At 42.0% G+C, this 20,866-nt stretch overlaps 2 protein-coding genes across 2 annotated transcripts in view; one reads left to right on the top strand and one right to left on the bottom strand.

Annotated features, from left to right (window-relative positions):
- LOC311587541 (uncharacterized protein) overlaps nt 1–20,866 on the top strand; it is a 297,218-nt gene that overhangs the window by 220,903 nt on the left and 55,449 nt on the right. The window lies entirely within an intron of this gene.
- LOC311586311 (uncharacterized protein) overlaps nt 13,845–20,866 on the bottom strand; it is a gene marked incomplete at its 3' end in the record, with an annotated part of 28,925 nt that continues 21,903 nt past the window's right edge. Inside the window, exons 5-8 of the mRNA XM_084762281.1 lie at nt 19,048–19,174; nt 18,783–18,843; nt 17,148–17,701; nt 13,845–13,864 (exon numbers count right to left, since the gene is read on the bottom strand). Of these exons, the coding sequence (XP_084618407.1) occupies nt 13,845–13,864; nt 17,148–17,701; nt 18,783–18,843; nt 19,048–19,174 (762 nt within the window). The remainder of the gene's footprint in view (nt 13,865–17,147; nt 17,702–18,782; nt 18,844–19,047; nt 19,175–20,866) is intronic.

Consider the following 20,866-nt stretch of genomic DNA (forward strand, 5'->3'; position numbering starts at 1 on the left):
AGGTAGCAGCTCCTCTACTGGGGGATCAGAGGTCAAATACCTCAGACAGTTGGAGCCTTCCCAGCTCCACCCTTACTCCCTAGGGCCAGACAGAGCACTACTCTGGGGAATTTGTTTTTAAAGAATTTTCCAAGGCCGGGCGTGGTGGCACACGCCTTTAATCACAGCACTGGGGAGGCAGAGGCAGGCGGATCGCTGTGAGTTCAAGGCCAGCCTGGTCTACAAAGGGAGTCCAGGACAGCCAAGGCTACACAGAGAAACCCTTTCTCAACACACACACACACACACACACATACACACACACACACACACACAAATAAAATAAAATAAATTTTCCAATCTCTCAAACACTTCTTGTTTCTTTTTCAAGGCACGTATACCTTTGTTTACATATTATGTTACACACTCAAAATGCAGCACAACCATTTCTATTTTATAGCTGGGGAGTCCTGCATCGGAAGCTCAATCAAATTCAAAGAGTAACAAAGCAAAAAAATGAATTTGAATGTAAGGTAAAGTGGAAAGGAGATAACTGTTCCTATGCAGGGTGGAGTAAGATAGTTATAGGTAAGAGCCAGAGACACCAGCGAGGGGGAGGGGGTCGTGGGAGGGTATTCAGAGTGTACATGCTCCTGAGCCATATGAAGAAAGGAAGGATGGGGGAATCATGAGGAAGACCTAGAAGTCAGGATTGTAAATGATAGAGGAAAAGTACCAGGTAACCCAGAATGATTGGATTCCATAAGGAAGGGAAGCTAGGAGAAGGGCAGCCCAACACTAGGCTAGAGGGTGGGGTATGCCAAGCATTACCTTGCAGGTAGTAGGGACTGAGTGATGCTAGGAGAACCTGACAGCCAGGTTTCTATTGATTTGTTAAATAGGCACCCAGACCTTTGTCTTAGGGTTTAAGACTTAATTGTAGGGAGAGATGAAAAGGTTGAAGTAACTTAAGGATAATCTAAATCATTATTTTAAAAGTTGGAACAGGTTTTATGGTCCAAAATAATTCAGAGACTAAACATATGTAGTAGAGCACACCAAGATTTACTCCCATCTTTTCTTTTACCTTGTACAGTATCAAACAGGAAAAATAACATTCCTGTCAGGTAGACTAGTGTGCCCATGTTGGTAGAACTAAACAAAGTTCAGAAATTTGGTTTTAAGAAATGAGTTCATTTCCTCATGCATATTCTTGATTGCCTTGGCCTGTGACCCTCCAAAAATGGATAGTTGGACTTTTACTGATCATCTTAAATTGAATACCTGACATATTTTGAAGACATGCTTTCCTGTAGTAAGTTACATGGCCTTGATAAGAAGTAATAGGTCGCCTTCATATTCTGTACATTGTATGTGGGAAATGAAATGCTGACTGAGTAGTTAAGAGCTGGAAACTTAAGACTGATTCTAGAATCCAGGTCACATGGCTCAACACAAGCTCTAATTCCAGCTCTGGAACTGAAACCCATGTCTGACCTCCTTAGGGACCAACCTTGCATGTGTTGTAAAGACATATTTGCCAGACAAAAATCACCAGAAGTATTTTACATTAGTGTATGTATGATTTTATAAAAAGAATAAATTCATCAGGTTGGTTTTTTTAATCATCATATCGGAATGATTTTATGTTTTTGGATGTTTTCCCTTCATATATATCTATGTAATACATCATGATGGATGCCACTGTAAGCCAGGAAAAGGGTCAGACACTGACTGGAATTATAGAAGGTTGTGATTTGTTTTATGTTTGCCTGATATTAAATGCAGAGCCTCAGGATGAGAAGCCGGTGGGTGTTCTTAAGCACTGGACCACCTTTCCATTCCCACACTCATGTCATCAGTACAACCATTCTTTAATGGGTGCTTGGTTCTAATTTGATCTTTTCCCCCAGACTACATGGCTCTGTGGAAATACAAGATAAATAGCATTAGGAAAGGACTTATGTTCATAGTTTCAATAAATTTCTGTGTCCAATCCTCCAGAAAGTCAAGGAAAAGTCTCAGGAATGATCAGGGGAAAAACAGACAATTCAAATCTCAATGATGTAACTAACCCTTGGGTCAAAGCTACAAGACTCAGTATTTCTGCAAGCGTATGAGAAAATTTTATTTCTAGTATGTTAATTCACCTGCTTCTCTGAAATAAAACACATCTTAAAATCTTATATTCTGTCTGCTTTTTGTGGTTTATGTAGTAGGAAACCTAAGCACTGGTAGGAGGAGAGGCCAGAGAAGAGAGGAGAAGAAGGCAGTGCCATGTGTTATGTGGAGGAGAAGTACATGGCCAGTGTGGTTGGAGATGTAGCTCAGATGGTGACAATTAGCAAGTATTAGGGATTATGGATGGGAGGTAGCTTGATAGAAATTATTAGAAGAGATGATATGGGACTGGGGCAGATACCTGCCCCTTTATGGGAAATAATTTAGGGTATTAAAGCTGCCCTGTCCCAGGTTAACTAAGGCCATTTAAAATATAACAGGTGTCTGTGTCTTGACTGATTGCTAGTGGGTTATAAAATACCACCATAATAATAATTATAGGCCTGATAATAAACACTGCTAGGCCATGCTGATAAATTACACACTACAAGCTTGTCCCTGTGTGGGTCTCAAGCCAGGGGCATTCTATTCCAATCTCCCATTCTCCAGTATTACTGCCATGTCCCCTTGGGACAATCGATTGCTAGAAACTGCCTGATGGACCACAGAAGATCAAGACCAGCCAGGTCAGTAGCCTCAGTCCATCTCTGAGCCCAGGGGCTGGTCATTCTAGACCCCTGAGCAACTCCTTTTCAGGTGGGACTACTGATGAGATCAGATTAAAGGCCAGGTGCCTGCCAGCAGCAGTTCTGGGAGCTTTTTCCTGACTAACCAGATCCTTCATGACTTTCCTGGAATTTCTCTCCTGCAATTATAGCAGTGGTAACGGTAGATACCTACCTGCTGGAGCATTCCAGAGTTATGTATCCATAGCAACCCTTGCTTACAGAAATACCCATGCCTCTGTGCCTATATAAACTCTGTGAAAATTTTCAATAAAAGGGGTTTGATCAGAATGCAGACTTGCCCCCTTCTTCATGTCTTGTTTTCTGTCCCTATACAGGAAAAGTTTCCTCCAGAGCATTAGTCAACCCCCTGCGGGCTGGGGCATTGCTGTGTAATTGGTTTTCACTTTCCCACTCGGGAAGAGTTGTAGGCTAACAATAGTGTTCCCCAGTGTTTGTCATCTGATTCCTGCTTTTCTCCCAAGGTTGTCTCATAACTCCCTGGTAAAAAGAAGCAGTAGTTTGCCTGTACCCAGCCTGAAGACACAAAACTAAAGTCTTGTCTTCTAACATTGCTCTTACCAGTGGGACATATGGATAACTCCACTGCAAATTGAGAAATGGGCTCTTCAAGTGACCCACCTAGATAGAGGAGGAAGCAGGGGACAAGGCTACTGGCTTTGTGACTTGTTGAGGTCATAGTCACTGTCCAAAAGAGGGGAGGAGGAGGAGGCTGTGCTGAGGAAGCACAAGCAGTGTGTCCTCCGCGGGTTAGTTGGGAAGACAGATGTTGAGGCCATTGGAGGACAGTGCTACTGAAATGCAAGTCTCTACAGCTCTGGAAAAAGTTTGGCCCTATGTAGGAAGCTTGGGCCAGCAACCATGATTCTGTGCCTCTACCAGAGCATGCTAGAGAGATGTATATGTCACTCAATAGGAAGTGACCAATCAGGGCTTCCAGGCAGAGACGCGGAGGCGGGTTCTTCCGGAAGCCTTGCCGAAGAGCTGTGCAGGCTTGGGTAGTTCAGCTTGGTGTGCTCGGACATGTGCTTCTGGGTGTTGTGAGAGAAGCTCAAGCAAGTCCCGAAGTCCCGACATGGTGAGTGGAGGGTCACTGCCCAGAAACGGGAGGAGCAGGCTGCTGTGGAGAGCTAGCTGGAGTGGTGGGGCCGTGTGGGAAGACAGACCAGTAGGCTATTGGAGAATACGCACACGTGCTGCTGAAATGCTGATCTCTGCAGACCTGGAAATGTATGGCCCTGGAATGGAAGCCTGGGCCACAAACTATTGTGCTGTGTCCCTTCAGGACACTGTAATCTAAGAAAGGTGCTCATGTCACAAGAGACTCGCTGTCCAGTCAGAGCCTCCAGGTCGGACCAGCCAGTATGAAGATGAGGCTCTTTCTTCTGGCTGCCATGCCCAGGTGCAGCTCTTTAGCTGAGCTTTCTTTAATGGTTCTGTGTGATGTGCTTTGAGCACTGCTGCTGAGTGCTGTGAGGGAAACTCCAGCAAGGTCTGAAATGACAACACGGTGAGGTGAAATAAGCCAATGGAAGCCAGACTGAAAATAAAAAGGGCAAGTTTACTTGGCAACTGAAATTCCTGGGCTAGTTCAGTAACCTCAGGGGACTAGGCCAGAGGAAATCATGTCTTCTTTGCCCACCCCCCAGGTATGGTAACAAGGATTGCAAGTGAAGGAAGATGAAGTATCTGCCACCTGCTGTACTAGGGAAGCCTTTTGCCCCAGGGGTGGAGCTTGGAGCATCTCAAGGATGCTAAGAATATGCAGACGCTTTCCTTGCAGAGGGCAGGGTTGGAGAAAGAATATGGATTGAACAGAACATGTAGGGGAGGGGTTAGGGCAACTGCAGATGCCAACTGAACAATGGGGAGGATCAGAAAGGTGAACTACAGGAGTTGGTGTGGTGGGGCCTCCCTGCGGTTGTGTGAAAAGCAAAGGTTAGAGGCGGCCAGCTTTGGGGTCCTATGTGACCCTAGTGCCTTCCTGAACCTGAACCTGGACCTGGCTACTGAATAACTTCCTATGGGGCTGCATTTGGGCAATTCTTTTGGAGCTTGGGCTGGTGTATAGAAATGTTCTAGGAAGGATGCCAATCTTGGAAAGCCTTAATTTCTGTGGGATCTTCTACAAGTTCTGCCCTTAGCATTTAACATTTCGGTGTAAGATCCTCTCTCTCCTCTCGAGTTTGTCTCATTGTATGAAGCTTCAATTGACTTCATAAACATCTCCCCTTTATTTCATTTCTGCCTGTGAGCAGTATACAAGATGCAATTCTTTAAAAACTTACTTGACATAAGACATAGCTTGTGCAAAACCTCCTCACCTCAGTTTTTGTACTTTGTATCTTCTACTTCTCCTTTCTTTCTCATCCTCTGGGACCTTCCACTTAGGACTCTGTCACTGATGTTTGAAAGCACTGAGGTCCTTAAGACATATGTTTGGCAACATCATTGCTGGGTAAATGTCTTAAGTGGCTAGTCTTGCTGTGTCCAGTCCATATTTAAATTGTTCAAAACATAACCTGCAGACTAAATTTAAAGAAATTTAAAGGCAGCAGATGTAGAATACAAAATCTGTTTTTAGCTATCATTACAGAGATTTTTTATTAGTTAATTTTGTATTTGTGTGTATTGTGATGTCTGTGTGAGATGGCATATTAATTCTAGCACAGCTGCATCTAATGTCTTTGAGAAAACGCTTTCTCATAAAGCTATGCTAACTCAGGTGGCCTTGATGTCTGTCTCTTGCTTCCCGGAGAAATGGACTTGCTTTCTACTTGACTAAACTTCCTAAGTTCTTTAATTAAAGGACTCTACCACAGCAGAGTTTTAAAATAACTCATTTTAGTCAATTAGTGAACTGTCCATTTCCATATCAGGAATAAAGATGTTCATGTGGATCATGGCTTCTGCCTTCAGATCAGAACAGGATGCACAGTTTATGTTTACACTGCAGGGTGAAGCAGGACACGCCATAACTAGCTCACAGACTAATGTTAAGGAAAGTCAGCTGCGAGAGTCAATACTATGAAGAAAGACCTGATTGAGGCCAGGTGAGTGATGATGTCATCTCCAAGCATGGATTAACTCATGCATGTGAATAGAAACAGACCAGAATGGTGCGTAAACATTTTAATATCAGTTAACTGAAGCATTATTCTGTTCATATTATTCATGCAGAATCAAGCAACAGGTAACCCTTCTCTGCCATGGACTCTTAGTGAACTATGTATGCTTTGCCAGAAAGTTATCAGGTCCCCTTCTGAGGATCTCCAGCAGCCAGGCAGGGCTGTTTCAAGGTTTGGCCCTGGAATCCCCCTACATCATTCCCTGGGTGCCCCCTTTTTACATCTTCTGCTCACATGGGTGCCACCTGCGTGTGTTCTATGAGAAGGGTTCTCAGATCTTCAGCTTGTGGTGTTGGCCTCTCCACACCTCCAGACAGCAACACCCCAGGACTGCAGAGCTGCTGTGGCTAATTCTCCACAGTGCTGGGAGATCGATCACACTCGTGGAGAAACTGAGAAGCTGAAGCCATGAAAAAGGCAGCAGCCCCCAAAGCATCAGTTGTAGTTGCTGCTGACAGGGAACTCACAGGGTGGGAGATCTGTTCAACTGGAGCTACTCTGTGAGCTCCAGTGCCAACTCTACTGTAGGTTTAGATTTTTCAAAACCTACCTTATTTAGGGTTCTTAAATCCCTTTATCTTCCTTTTAATCTACCAACCAGAGGTAGGGGAGAAAGAGGGTTGATAGAAAAAGGGGGTGTGAACTAGTTTAGAAGCAGTTCCTTGAGGCGATTCTATACTTTCTTGGCAGGCTACCAGAAATCCAGTCCAATAGGAAGCACCAAACAATACCATGAGTCAGTGACAACAGATGATAAATGCTTGTTCTGCTTGAGTTAAAGATAAATGTGTGTTCTGTTGGAGTTAAGCAATATTACCCTGCATTGTTTCTTTCTCAGGAGAAGAGTAGGGCAATAGCACATCCCCAGTATCCCCTACCTTATATCCCATCGAATCAGTTTAAAATGCTTTGTCTATCCACCTAGGCACAATGTAGCAGGAATAGAATTAATTCTTCTTGCCTGGGTAGGATGCAATATACCTGAAATAAAATTAATTCTTCCTGATTATCTTTTTAAATTACCCTGTGAATGGTCTGGGTCACAGTGTCCTTTTCAAACCCTTACTATGTTCTTTTTTTTTTTTTTTTTAATTACAGTAGTGGTCTTATTCTTTTTTGTTGTTGTTGTTTTTAATTAATTTATTGTTTATACAGTGCTCTGCCTGCAGTGTGCCTGCACTCCAGAAGAGGGCACCAGATCTCATTATAGATGGTTGTGAGCCACCATGTGGTTGCTGGGAGTTGAAATCAGGGCCTTTGGAAGAGCAGTCAGTGCTCTTACCCTTTGAGACATCTCTCCAGACCCCCCATACTATGTTCTTGACCAGTCAGTCCATGTTAAGTGGTCAGTAAACTATCACTGACCGTAGTTTGGTGTCCAGGTGGTCAGTGTGGGCTATTCCTGAACCCCAAGAGGCCAAAGCTAGCAGGCTTCTAAGCTGAAGAAGGTTTCAGCTGCAGATAAGCCAATTAAAGCAGGCAAAAATGTTAATGATGAGGCATGCCCTCAGCAGAATGGCTGATTGCTATGTCTGTGAGAGATTATATTGATTGATGATTGATGTGGGAGGCTCTTCCACTAGGGTTGCAGTATTCCCTAGCAAGTGTGCCTGGGTTGGGAAAAGATCAGGTTGCAAATAAGAGAGTGCTCAAGTAAGCAAGCAAGCCAGGAACAAGGTTTGTCCATGGTTTTTGCTATAATTTTCTAGGTTGAGTTTCTATTCTAACCTTACACAATGTTGGACTGTGAGCTGACAGAACCATCTGAAAAAGCAACAAGTCGGGCAGAAGAAAACGCAGTGTGTGGGTTTAGGGAAAAAACAGAACTAGGTAGCTTTAGATGGCAGTCAAATCCTGAAAGAGAGGAAGGGATTTTCAAGGAGCTTAGCACCAGTAAACAGAAAGCCCTACTCTGCATTGGAAGCCTAAGATGGGTAATATCCATTCTTGCTACACTTTAAATTAATGGAAAGTATAGGCAAAGTGATTGCAAAGCAGGCACTTCATATAAAACCTGCTGCAACTCTGGTCCATGGCTGCCATATTTCATCTCAGTTTAGAAACCAAGGTTGGCAGGATCCCCCATTACTATAGTGTTTTTTTTAATTGTTTATTCATTATTGATACCGTATGCTGTCTGCAGCCAGAAGAGGGCACCAGTTCTCATTATAGATGCTTGTGAGCCACCATGTAGTTGCTGGGAATTGAACCCAGGACCTCTGGAACAACAACCAGTGTTCTTAACCTCTGAGCCATCTCTCCAACCCCCATTGCACTGGTTTGTAAAACAAGAAAGATGCACAATTCAAGGTCATGTATTCTGTCTCTGTGATTTCAGTTCAGCGTGCTCCAGCTATTTATGTTTTGCAAGACAGTGCCCCAGTAAGGAAACTATGAGATTTCATTTCACCAGGCTTTGGATATGTAGCCTGTGTTGCAGTTTGAGGCCATAAGATATTGAGTTACCTAAGCTCTGAGAAATATGTCATGGAGAGATGCATATACCGAGTTAAAGTAACAAAACTGAGTGATGGATGAGAAATTGCAGTCATAGGGCCATCTATACCCTGTGAAACTGAAGCCTCATGTATCTGAGACAAAGCTAGGGTACTTGGTGTTTGAGTTGCTGGATTTTTTTTTTTGTCTCCATCCAGTGTTGCCTAACTATATGTACATTACTCTCAATTGGAATGGGAAGGTTTATTCTGTGCCATTGTATATTGTTAAGATACAAACTGTTTCCATATTTTAGAAAATATAGCTATGAAAAGATGTTCTGCACCGGCAGAAGAGTCTTTGTTCTCTTGAATAGTTTATGACCTATTGCAGACCATTTTAGTTGAGTAAAATGCATTTTCACTGTGAGTCCCTAATGACCAATATCAGAATATAATTTGTCAAATCAGAAAGACTCTAGGTAACGACATATCTATAAACACTTATCTCCCCTTTTTTGGCCATCTTAGGGGAGCTTTTGTACTAGGATTTTACCTAGATGGTTTTTTGTGGATGAGATTTGAGTTTCTGTTGACTCAACCCATTTTATGTTTTTGTTTCTACTGTGTTGAGTTTGAAATTGTTCAGCTTCCTTCTCATGCTGTCACACATTCACAACTATAGACTATACACCTAAATCACATAAGATATAGTATAAGCCGGTAGTAATCAATGTTAAGCTATTTTGCTGGCTGTATTTTTAATTAATTTTTAAATTAATTTTAATTTTAGTTAATGAATTTTAATTACTGTACTAATTAATTAAATCACTTTACATCCTGACCTGTTCCTCCTCTACTCCCAGTCACATGACCATTCCCCCTTTCCCCAAGTAGCCCTCCTTCTCCTCAGTGAAGGGGAGGCCCACAAGTGTTATCAACCTACCCTGGCATCTCAAGTTGCAGCAGGACTAAGAACATCCTTTCCCACTGATGCCTGAAGAGGCAGCCCAGATAGGGAAAAAGGGATCCAAAGTCAGACAGCATAGTGAAGATGGCTCCTATTCCCATTGTTAGGGGACCACATGTTCACCAAACTGCACATCTTCTATATATGTGTAGTCAGCCTATGTATGCTCTTTGATTATGGTTAGTTTCTGTGAGTCCCCATGAGCTCAAGATAGTTGACTGTAGGTTTTCTGTGGTGTTCTCAATCACCCAGGATCCCTCTATCTTTCCTGCCAACCTTCCCCCAAATTCCCTGCGCTCTGCCTATTGTTTGGCTCTGGGTCTCTGCATCTGCTTCCATTAGGTGCTGGAGGAAGACTCTCAGAAAACACTTATGCTTGGAGCCTGTCTGCATGTACAGCAGAGTGTCATTAATAGTGTCAGAGATTGGCTCTTTCTCCTTTGGAGAGGTCTTATGCTGATCAGCAAGTTATTTGTTTGCCATTTCTTCAATCTCTAATCCATCTTTATCCTTATACTTTTTATAGGCAAGATGAATTTTGGGTCGAAGGCTTTAAGGGTGGTTTCGTGTCCCCCTCCCTCTACTCGAAGTCCCACCTGGATATATAGTCTTGGCAACTTGAGAGTCTTAACTCCTGATGCTACGGGTCTCAGCTAGAGTCACCCACATAGACTGCAAAAACCCTTCCTTTCGCAAAGATGCCCCCTTCCCCAGAAGAATGTTAATTCATAACATGGCTGTACTCTTAAGAGATCACATGCAAAGACTTTCTTAGGTATATGTAACCCAGCAGGCAAGAGATCACATCCAAAGGGCTTCGACGTCTGTGTGATCCAGTTGTAATACAAAACATGCCTTTAATCCAGGAGACAGAAGCAAACAGATTTGAGTTTAAGGCCAGCCTGGTATAGAGCAAGTATCTAGTAAAGAAAAGTAGATCCATTTATGGTAATATAGTCCTTTAATCCTAATTGAAGGTTAAGTGAATTTAAAGAAGGAAGCAGCACCCAGGCTTGAAAGTGATATGATTGTGTGGAAGAAGAGGTGATGAATCAGAGAAGATGTGGTAGAATAGGATATGGCCAACTCCCAGGAGAGAGATCCCAGGGAAGCTACTGAAGAGGCATTTGTACAGAGAGAGGAAGCAGTTTTACCAGGAACCAGACCACAAACAAAATGAGATGTCTTTCTCTTGCCAAAAGCTCAATGATGGTTCCATTACTTTAGGGGTTTTCTTCTGCTAAAATCAAATTAAGCTCCTAACGAATGAATGATTATAAAAGGTATAGTCTTCAAGGTAAGTAAATACTTAAATAGAGATGGATCAGGGCATAATACTTTTACAAACAGTATTGCTGCTGGGCAGTGGTGGCATATGCCTTTAATCCCAGTGCTAGGGAGGCTGAGGCAGGCAGATTGCTGTGAGTTCGAGGCCAGTCTGGTCCTCAAAGGGAGTCCAGATTGCTGTGAGTTCGAGGCCAGTCTGGTCCTCAAAGGGAGTCCAGGACAGTCAAGGATACACAGAGAGACCCTGTCTTGAAAAACAGCACACAAAAAACCCCCAAACAAAAAAACCAAATGACAACAAAAATACTATTGCTACCCAGCACATCTTCCACAGTGGGCAGATGAAAAACACAGTTTTATTAGTCAAGGTTCTCAACATGATCACAACTGGTAGAGTGGATCTCATTCTGTGTATTTTGAAAGTAAATTTTTTCAGGGGCTATCTACCAAAAGACGAAAAGACTCCAGAAGTTGTTTGATCCATTAGGCTGGATGTCTTATCTGGTGCTCAATATACTCCAGAAGTCCAAAATTAGTATGTAAAGACACTAAAGGAATGAAAATTTTCTAGCCAAGTCTAATGAAAACAGGCAAAGAAAGAAAGCTTCCTTCTACAATATCTTCTTTATATGTACGTTGATACCCATAGCTATGGCCCTGATTAAAGATCAATATTATCATCTCAAAAGATCCGCATTATGGAAAGGTCTTTCCAGTTTGAAAGCCTTATTTCAGAAAACTCTCTCCTAATAGAAAGCATGGGGTACTATATCGTGATTCTGGACAAGTTCATATACAGTTCTGCCTACTTCTACTCATGCCCAACTAGCACATCCATGTCTAAAGATGGTCGCAATGTAAAGGCAAGGCATCTGCGGCCACTGTTGGGTAAAAATCATGCAGGAACATATATAAATTATAAAAAGAAGGACACACTTGCTTTCATAGAGGACTAAAAAGAGTTCATTTTAACTAGCCCTGTCTGCTCTGACTGAAGCCTGTGACATCACTGTAGAGAATTCCATTCCTTCTTTTTTTTCTAAGCCTTGTTTTTATTTTATGATTACAGGTGTTTGTCTGTATATATTTGTCCACAGTGCCTACAAAGGCCAAGAAGATCTTAGATGTCCTGGGGCACAAATTACAGCAGGTTGTTAGCTACCATAGAGCTTCTGGAAATTCATAAAGCATCTTCGTTACTATCTGTTGCTCTAGTCCCAGGCGTTCTGACACCATCTCCTGGCCTCCCAGGCCGCCAATCCTAAATCGCATAGAAAGACATGCATTCTGGCAAAACAGGACTCTGACTAGAATTAACCTGTATGGGCAGAGGTTGATGTAAGGCGTGGCTACAAAATTTATACAAATTTGATATATATTCAAGGATAGTAACAGGCTTCGAAAGTGCTGGGGTTACTGGCATGCTATCTGAAACTTGTATAAATAAATCACTTAGTAGCCTGTGTGTCACAGCAGGGAAGCAGCATGACTGCTAGTCTGTCACCTGAGACATTACCTTGAACATCATGCCTGCCTCACTCCCTGTCCTTGTTGATTCCCTATGTTCTCTAAGAGCCCTCTGCTCAGCAGAGACCCACTGACTCTTCTCTCCTTGCTGGGGAAGGCGCCCTCATCCCCACCCCTCCCTCCACCCTCCACCCCCCAGCCCCACCCCCCAGCCCTAGCACAACTGTGGGTTTTTGTTTTCTTTTTAATCACCTTTCCACTGAGCATGATGTGTTGATTAACTACAAGTGCTCTAAAATGATTATCATCTCTTTCCTACTTTCCTCCCAGGTTTGCTTCATATCTATCAGGTGAAAGGTAGCTGCAGTTTCCCTGAACATAGCATGAAGACAGAGAACCAAAATGTTGTTTCCTAAACTTTCTTTAATTGGGAATCTTCTGTGTACCCTTTCACTCTGGGACAGACTGATAACTCCACTCCAAAATGAGCAATGGCTTTGCAAGCTGTGCACGCTGATTCCAGGAAGAAGAAGGGAAGTGCCTGAGGGTTTTGCTGGTGCCTCAGGCAAGCTCAGAAGTTGGGACCTGGTGAGCTCAAGGGCAAAGGGGGAGGGGCAGGCATCTGAGCTCAGGAGGCCTGAGTGGCTGGTTCTGCCCTGGGGTGAGTGCAAAGGTGGAAATGCAGGCTCTTGGAGAACAGGTAGGAGTGCTACTGAAATGCAAATCTCTCCACCTAAGAAAAAACACTGGTCCTGCAATGGAAGCCTGTGCCAGAAACTACTGTGCTGTGTCCCTTCAGCACACTCTAGCCATAGGGAAGTGCTCCTGTCACTCAAGACTCAATGGCCAATCAGGGACACCAGGAAAGAGAGAAAGAGTGTTCTTCCAGGTGCCATGTTGTAAGTTCCTCTCTGTACTGGAGCGGACTTGAGTGACTGTGTGCGATATGCGCTGAGTGTTTGTGCTGGGTGCTGTGAGGAGAGCTCAGGCAAGGTCAGAAGACACAATATGGTAAGTGCAGAGTCACTGCTCACAGTAGGGAGGAACAGGCAGCTGAGCAGAGGAAACTGGTGTAGTGGGTCTTCCCTGGGGCTGCGAGATAAGCAGCACCAGATGTGGCCACCTGTGAGGTCCTTTTTGGTCTTAGTAATTTTCTGGACTTGGTGATGGTCTCTGACTAACGGCACTGTGTGGATTACATCTACACAAAGCATTGGGAGCATAGGCTTGTGAGTAGAAACACCTTGGTAGGGTTACAAACTCAGACCCCTGGTTTCTCTAACTTCTTCTAAAAATCTCTTCTTAGCATGCAACATTTATGTCTAAGATATATTTGGAAGCCCGGCAGTGTGGCCATTGCCCCAAATCCCAGCACTCAGGAGGCAGGTGGCTCGCTGTGAGTTAAGGCCAGCCTGGTCTACAGTGTGAGTCCCTGGAAGCCAAGGCTAACACAGAGAAGCAATGCCTCGAAAGAAAGAAACAAACAATATATATATATATATATATATATATATATGTATATATATACATATGTATATATATGTGTGTGTGTGTATATATATATATATATAATTTTGTGGAGGTTGTAAATGTGATCTCATGTGTTGGGTAACACTTCAGTATTAAGCTATGATGTACAAGAGGATAATTGGTATTGTACAGGATTTACCAATGACAGCAAGTAGAGTTTAGCTGGGAGAGAACTGCGTCTAAAACACCCCACTTCCTGACAGAGAGACACAGTTGCTTCGGGCGGCACACCCAGTATACTTCAATTAAGCTGATGAACATCTATGAAACAAATGTGGCCAAATAGCCACTGAATCAAACCACTGTTCTTTACTGCTGGGAGCACATTGACTATCTAAATGGTGAACAAGCATGACACTGGGAAACAGATGTCCCACTCTGTAGAGACTAGGTGGGCCAGTTCTTCAAAATTCCTGCTTCATAGAACAAGTCTATGAGATACTCTGGACTGCTAGGCTATCTCACATTAATTACATTCAATGAATTTCTCTCGTATGTAAAGGCATGTAAAGACTACAAAATATGAAATACATTCATAAAGATTCTCTCCTGTGTGAAACCTTTCGTGCCTTTGAAGATGACCATGACATTCAAAGGCTTTACCACAGACATAATATTCATGAATTTTCTGTCCAGTATGAATTCCTTCATGGCTCTGAAGAAAATTGTGATATGCAAATGCTTTACAACATTAATTACATTCATAAGGCTTCTATCCTGTATGAATTCATTCATGCCTTTGAAGATCCCTGTGCCATGCAAAGGCTTTACCACATTGATTACACTCCTAAGGTTTCTCTACTGTATGACTTTTTTCATGCCTTTGAAGAGACATGTGCCATGCAAAGGCTTTACCACATTGATTACATTCATAAGGTTTCTCTCCTGTATGAATTCTCTGATGGCTTTGAAGATGACAGTGCCGTGTAAAGGCTTTACCACATTGATTACATTCATAAGGTTTCTCTCCTGTATGAATTGTCTCATGGCTTTGAAGATGATTGTGCTGTGCAAAGGCTTTACCACATTGATTACATTCATAAGGTTTCTCTCCTGTATGAATTCTTGTGTGCCTTTGAAGAGATCTGCGCCATGCGAAGGCTTTACCGCATTGACTACATTCATATGGTTTCTCTCCTGTATGAATTCTCTCATGCATTTGAAGATGACTGTGCTCTGCAAAGGCTTTGCTACATTGATTACATTCATAAGTTTTCTCTCCTGTATGAATTCTCTCATGTCTTCGAAAATGACTGTGCTGTGCAAAAGCTTTACCACATTGATTACATTCATAAGGTTTCTCTCCTGTATGAATTCTCTCATGTCTTCGAAAATGACTACGCTGTGCAAAAGCTTTACCACATTGATTACATTCATAAGGTTTCTCTACTGTATGAATTCTCTCATGGCTTTGAAGATGATTGTGCTGTGCAAAGGATTTACCACATTGATTACATTCATAAGGTTTCTCTCCTGTATGAATTCTCTCATGCATGTGAAGAGAACTCTGCCATGCAAAGGCTTTACCACACTGATTACATTCATAAGGTTTCTCTCCTGTATGAATTCTCTCATGGCTTTGAAGATGACAGTGCCGTGCAAAGGCTTTACCACATTGATTACATTCATAAGGTTTCTCTCCTGTATGAATTCTCTCATGGCTTTGAAGATGACACTGCCGTGCAAAGGCTTTACCACATTGATTACATTCATAAGGTTTCTCTCCCCTATGAATTCTCTCATGGCTTTGAAGATGACAGTGCCGTGCAAAGGCTTTACCACATTGATTACATTCATAAAGTTTCTCTCCTGTATGAATTCTCTCATGGCTTTGAAGATGACAGTGCCGTGCAAAGGCTTTACCACATTGATTACATTCATAAGGTTTGTCTCCTGTATGAATTCTCTCATGCACTTGAAGAGAACTCTGCCGTGTAAAGGCTTTACCACATTGATTACATTCATAAGTTTTCTATCCTGTATGAATTCTCTCATGTCTTCGAAAATGACTGCGCTGTGCAAAAGCTTTACCACATTGATTACATTCATAAGTTTTCTCTCCTGTATGAATTCTCTCATGGCTTTGAAGATGACAGTGCCGTGCAAAGGCTTTACCACATTGATTACATTCATAAGGTTTCTCTCCTGTATGAATTCTCTCATGCATGTGAAGAGAACTCTGCCATGCAAAGGCTTTACCACACTGATTACATTCATAAGGTTTCTCTCCTGTATGAATTCTCTCATGGCTTTGAAGATGACTGTGCTGTGCAAAGGCTTTACCACATTGATTACATTCATAAGGTTTCTCCGCTGTATGAATTCTCTAATGGCTTTGAAGATGACAGTGCCGTGCAAAGGCTTTACCACATTGATTACACTCATAAGGTTTCTCTCCTGTATGAATTTTCTCATGGCATTATAAGATGACAGTGCTGTGCAAAGGCTTTACCACATTGATTACATTCATAAGTTTTCTCTCCTGTATGAATTCTTTCATGTCTTCGAAAAGCACTGCGCTGTGCAAAAGCTATACCACATTGATTACATTCATAAGGTTTCTCTCCTGTATGAATTCTCTCATGGCGTTGAAGATGACTGTGCCATGCAAAGGCTTTACCACATTGATTACATTCATAAGGTTTCTCTCCTGTATGAATTCTCTCATGGCTTTTAAGATGACTATGCTGTGCAAAGGCTTTACCACATTGATTACATTCATAAGGTTTCTCTCCTGTATGAATTCTCTCATGGCTTTGAAGATGACAGTGCCGTGCAAAGGCTTTACCACATTGATTACATTCATAAGGTTTCTCTCCTGTATGAATTCTCTCATGCACTTGAAGAGAACTCTGCCGTGTAAAGGCTTTACCACATTGATTACATTCATAAGTTTTCTCTCCTGTATGAATTCTCTCATGTGTTCGAAAAGCACTGCGCTGTGCAAAAGCTTTACCACATTGATTACATTCATAAGGTTTCTCTCCTGTATGAATTCTCTCATGGCTTTGAAGATGACAGTGCCGTGCAAAGGCTTTACCACATTGATTACACTCATAAGGTTTCTCTCCTGTATGAATTCTCTCATGGCATTGAAGATGACTGCGCCATGCAAAGGCTTTACCACATTGATTACATTCATAAGGTTTCTCTCCTGTATGAATTCTCTCATGGCGTTTAAGATGACTGTGCTGTGCAAAGGCTTTACCACATTGATTACATTCATAAGGTTTCTCTCCTGTATGAAATCTTGTGTGCCTTCGAAGAGATCTGCGCCATGCGAAGGCTTTACCGCATTGACTACATTCATGAGGTTTCTCTCCTGTATGAATTCTCTGATGGCTTTGAAGATGACAGTGCCGTGTTAAGGCTTTACCACATTGATTACATTCATAAGGTTTCTTTTCTGTATGAAATCTTGTGTGCCTTCGAAGAGATCTGCGCCATGCGAAGGCTTTACCGCATTGACTACATTCATAAGGTTTCTCTCCTGTATGAATTCTCTCATGCATTTGAAGAGAACTGTGCTCTACAAAGGCTTTACCACACTGATTACATTCATAAGGTTTCTCTCCTGTATGAATTCTCTCATGGCTTTTAAGATGACTGTGCTGTGCAAAGGCTTTACCACATTGATTACATTCATAAGGTTTCTCTCCTGTATGAATTCTCTCATGCATTTGAAGATATCTGTGCTTTGCAAAGGCTTTACCACATTGGTTACATTCATAAAGTTTCTCTCCTGTATGAATTATTTTATGCCTGTCAAGAGAACTGTGCCGCGCAAAGACTTTACCACATTTTTGACATTCATATGGTTCCTTTCCAGTATGAATTTTCTCATGAATTTGAAGAGAACGTTGATGTGCAAAGACCATAAAACATTGTTTATATTCATAGGGTTTCTCTCTAGTTTTTGTTCTTTTATGAATTTGGAGACTACTGTGACTTACAAAGGCTTCACCATACTGAATATCTTCATATGGTTTCTCTCCAGCAGGAATTATTTCTTGCCCTTGAGGATGACTTTGACATGACAATGATTTACCACACTGAGTAAATAAAGAAGGTTTTCCTCTACTGTATCTTCTTTCTTTCCTGCAACGATAATTCGCACATGTTAAAGTTATACCACATTCATTACACTGATTAATTTTTTTTAATCTCTGTGAATTAATTTTACATTTCGGTCTAATTTTAAAAGTAATCAGATCTCATGGTAATGTCAGTTTATTGACTTTCATTTTTCCTTCTTTCTTCAAGTTTTATTTTGCCTCTCCTAAGAGGCGTGTGATTTTAAGATCATGTATTGCATGGACCACATTTATAGCATCCTTTTACTATACAAAAGGTTTTTCACATGTTGGAAGAGAACTGGGAGAAGTCAGATTTACCACTCTGGTTGCATTAATATTTTTCCTGTCATGTCAGTCATACTACAATTGCAAAATGAACCGAGGGAAACAGAGGCAATCCACATTGATAGTACTCATGGAAGCTTTTCTGCAGTGTGAGTTTGTGGATGTATTGCCAATAAATTGGAAAAGCCATTCATTATACACAGTATTACGTTCAGAAAGTCTACACGTTATTGGTACCACTACAAATCTTCTAATTCTTTTGGGTAACAGAGGGTTATATTACTTTGTTCAATGTTCCTATGCCAACACGGCTTGTATCCATAGAAGGTTAATGTGTACCTCTTCTGCAGTATCTAAGTAATACGAGACTAAAGAGATTAGCAGTTGTACAATCTAGCTCACTATGATTCAAATGGTGATATTGTTAATGCATTGTTTTGTTATCTTCTTTCTTAGAGAAATGACTTACAAAAATGAATCAGAGCTGGGCATGGTGGTGCATGCCTTTAATCCCAGCACTAGGGAGGCAGAGGCTGGTGGATCTCTATGAGTTCGAGGCCAGCCTGGTCTACAAATTGAGTGTAGGACAGCCAAGGCTACACAGAGAAACCCTGTCTCAAAACCCCAAAAAACAAACAAATAAACAAACAAAAACACCCAGATACCTGATTTTGAGGTACATGTCTTTGTCAGAATTTAATAATCATCGATACACTTCAAACAGTGCATATTTACACTCTTGCTTTTCTTTACAACTTAAAGGATGCACTAAAAGTAATTCACAGGAATATTCGTATCAACTTGCATATGAAAATTACCTTCTATATCTTCTAGAAGTATGAAGATTCTCTTCAATGTTATGGTCTTCCCAACTGTAACCTAAAATAGAGGAACCAAAAATGCAAAATATATTATTGGAAATTAAGCAAAATTCAAGTTACCCTTCAGTTAACGTCAGACATCTGGCTGATTTACTCATCCAATTCATCCTTATTTTCAGTTGACATTACAATAACAAATAATAGCAATGGAGAAACAGTTGTCACTAGATTTTAAAAAGCAACATAAAATTCACAGTCCTACCTATGTCAGTGAGGTTCTTGTAGGTCTCCAGCATCACCTCTCTGTAGAGACTCTTCTGGGCAGGATCCAGCAAAGCCCACTCTTCCTGAGTGAATTTCACATTCACATCATCATAGGTCACTGCATCCTATAATATCTCATACAGGTGTGCAAGAGAAAGCATAATAGTGATAACACTGTAACTGTGTCCTTTATTGACAATATATTCACATAATTCTGTGGCTTCCTCCACTAATTTCCTGATACAGATGTTCTAATGTAACCAAGTCATTTTATAAGGATCCTGAAAACTGAGGTCCACTTCTGTCATTCCTCACCCGTTGAATAGGCTATAGCCTTGCAAGATAAACGCCAATCATCAGAGGGATGGGGAGGAAGAGAAACAGTTTAGGAATACTGGGCTCATGTCAGAGAAATTATATAAACAATTACTAATGATAAAAATGATTTTTAAACTGAGTGTATTTTTTCATGCTGTTATTCTCAGTAGTCAAGAAGCTGAGACAGGACTATCTCATGATGTGACTGCCAGCCACGTCTATGCAATGAATACCAGGACAGCAAGAGGTCACAGCTTAATACTGAAGTGTTACCCAACACATGAGATAACATCTACAACCTCGACAAAATTAATTAATGACATATATATATATAGGTTGTTTGTTTGTTTATTTTTTGTTTTGTTGGAGGCATTGTTTCTCTGTGTTAGCCTTGGCTGCGATGGACTCACATTGCAGACCAGGATGGCCTTAAAGACACCGTAAGCTTTTTGCCTCCTGAGTGCTGGGATTTGGGGCCTGTGGCACAATGCTGGGCTTCCAAATATATCTTAGACATAAATGTTTAATGCTGAGAACAGAATTTTTAGAAGAAGCTCGAGAAACCAGGGGTCTGAGTTTGTAATCCTGCCAAGGATGTTTCTACTCACAAGCCCCTGCTCCCAATGCTTTGTGTAGATGTAATCCACACAGTGCAGGTAGTCAGAGACCATCACCAAGTCCAGAAAATTACTAAGACCGAAAAGGACCTCACAGGTGGCCACATCTGCTGCTGCTTATCTCGCAGCCCCAGGGAAGACCCACTACACCAGTTTCCTCTGCTCAGCTGCCTGTTCCTCCTACTGTGAGCAGTGACTCTGCACTTACCATGTTGTGTCTTCTGACCTTGCCTGAGCTCTCCTCACAGCACCCAGCACAAACACTCAGAGCATATCGCACACGGTCACTCAAGTCCACTTCTCTACAGAGCGGAAGTTACAGCATGGTACCCAAAAGAACACTCTTTCTCTCTCTCCTAGAGTCCTCTATTGGCCACTGAGTCTTGAGTGACAGGAGCACTTCCCTATGGTTAGAGTGTGCTGAAGGGACACAGCACAGTAGTTCCTGGCACAGGCTTCCATTGCAGGACCAGTGTTTTTTTCTTAAGTGGAGAGATTTGCATTTCAGTAGCACTCCTACCTGTTCTCCAAGAGCCTGCATTTCTACCTTTGCACTCACCCCAGGACAGAACCAGCCACTCAGGCCTCCTGAACTCAGATGCCTGCCCCTCCCCCTTTGCCCTTGAGCTCACCAGGTCCCAACTTCTGAGCTTGCCTGAGGTCCCAGCAAAACCCTCAGGCACTTCCCTTCTTCTTCCTGGCATCAGGACACACAGCTTGCAAAGCCATTGCTCATTTTGGAGTGGAGTTATCAGTCTATCCCACAAGTGAAAGGGTACACAAAAGATTCGAAATTAAAGAGAGTTTAGGAAACATGATTGTTGTTTTGTGGCTTCATGCTGTGTTCAGGAAAACTGCAGCAACCTTTCTCATGATAGATAG

The sequence above is a fragment of the Acomys minous genome, assembly GCF_964271855.1.
Source record: "Acomys minous genome assembly, chromosome: 16".
Taxonomy (NCBI): Eukaryota; Metazoa; Chordata; class Mammalia; order Rodentia; family Muridae; genus Acomys; species Acomys minous.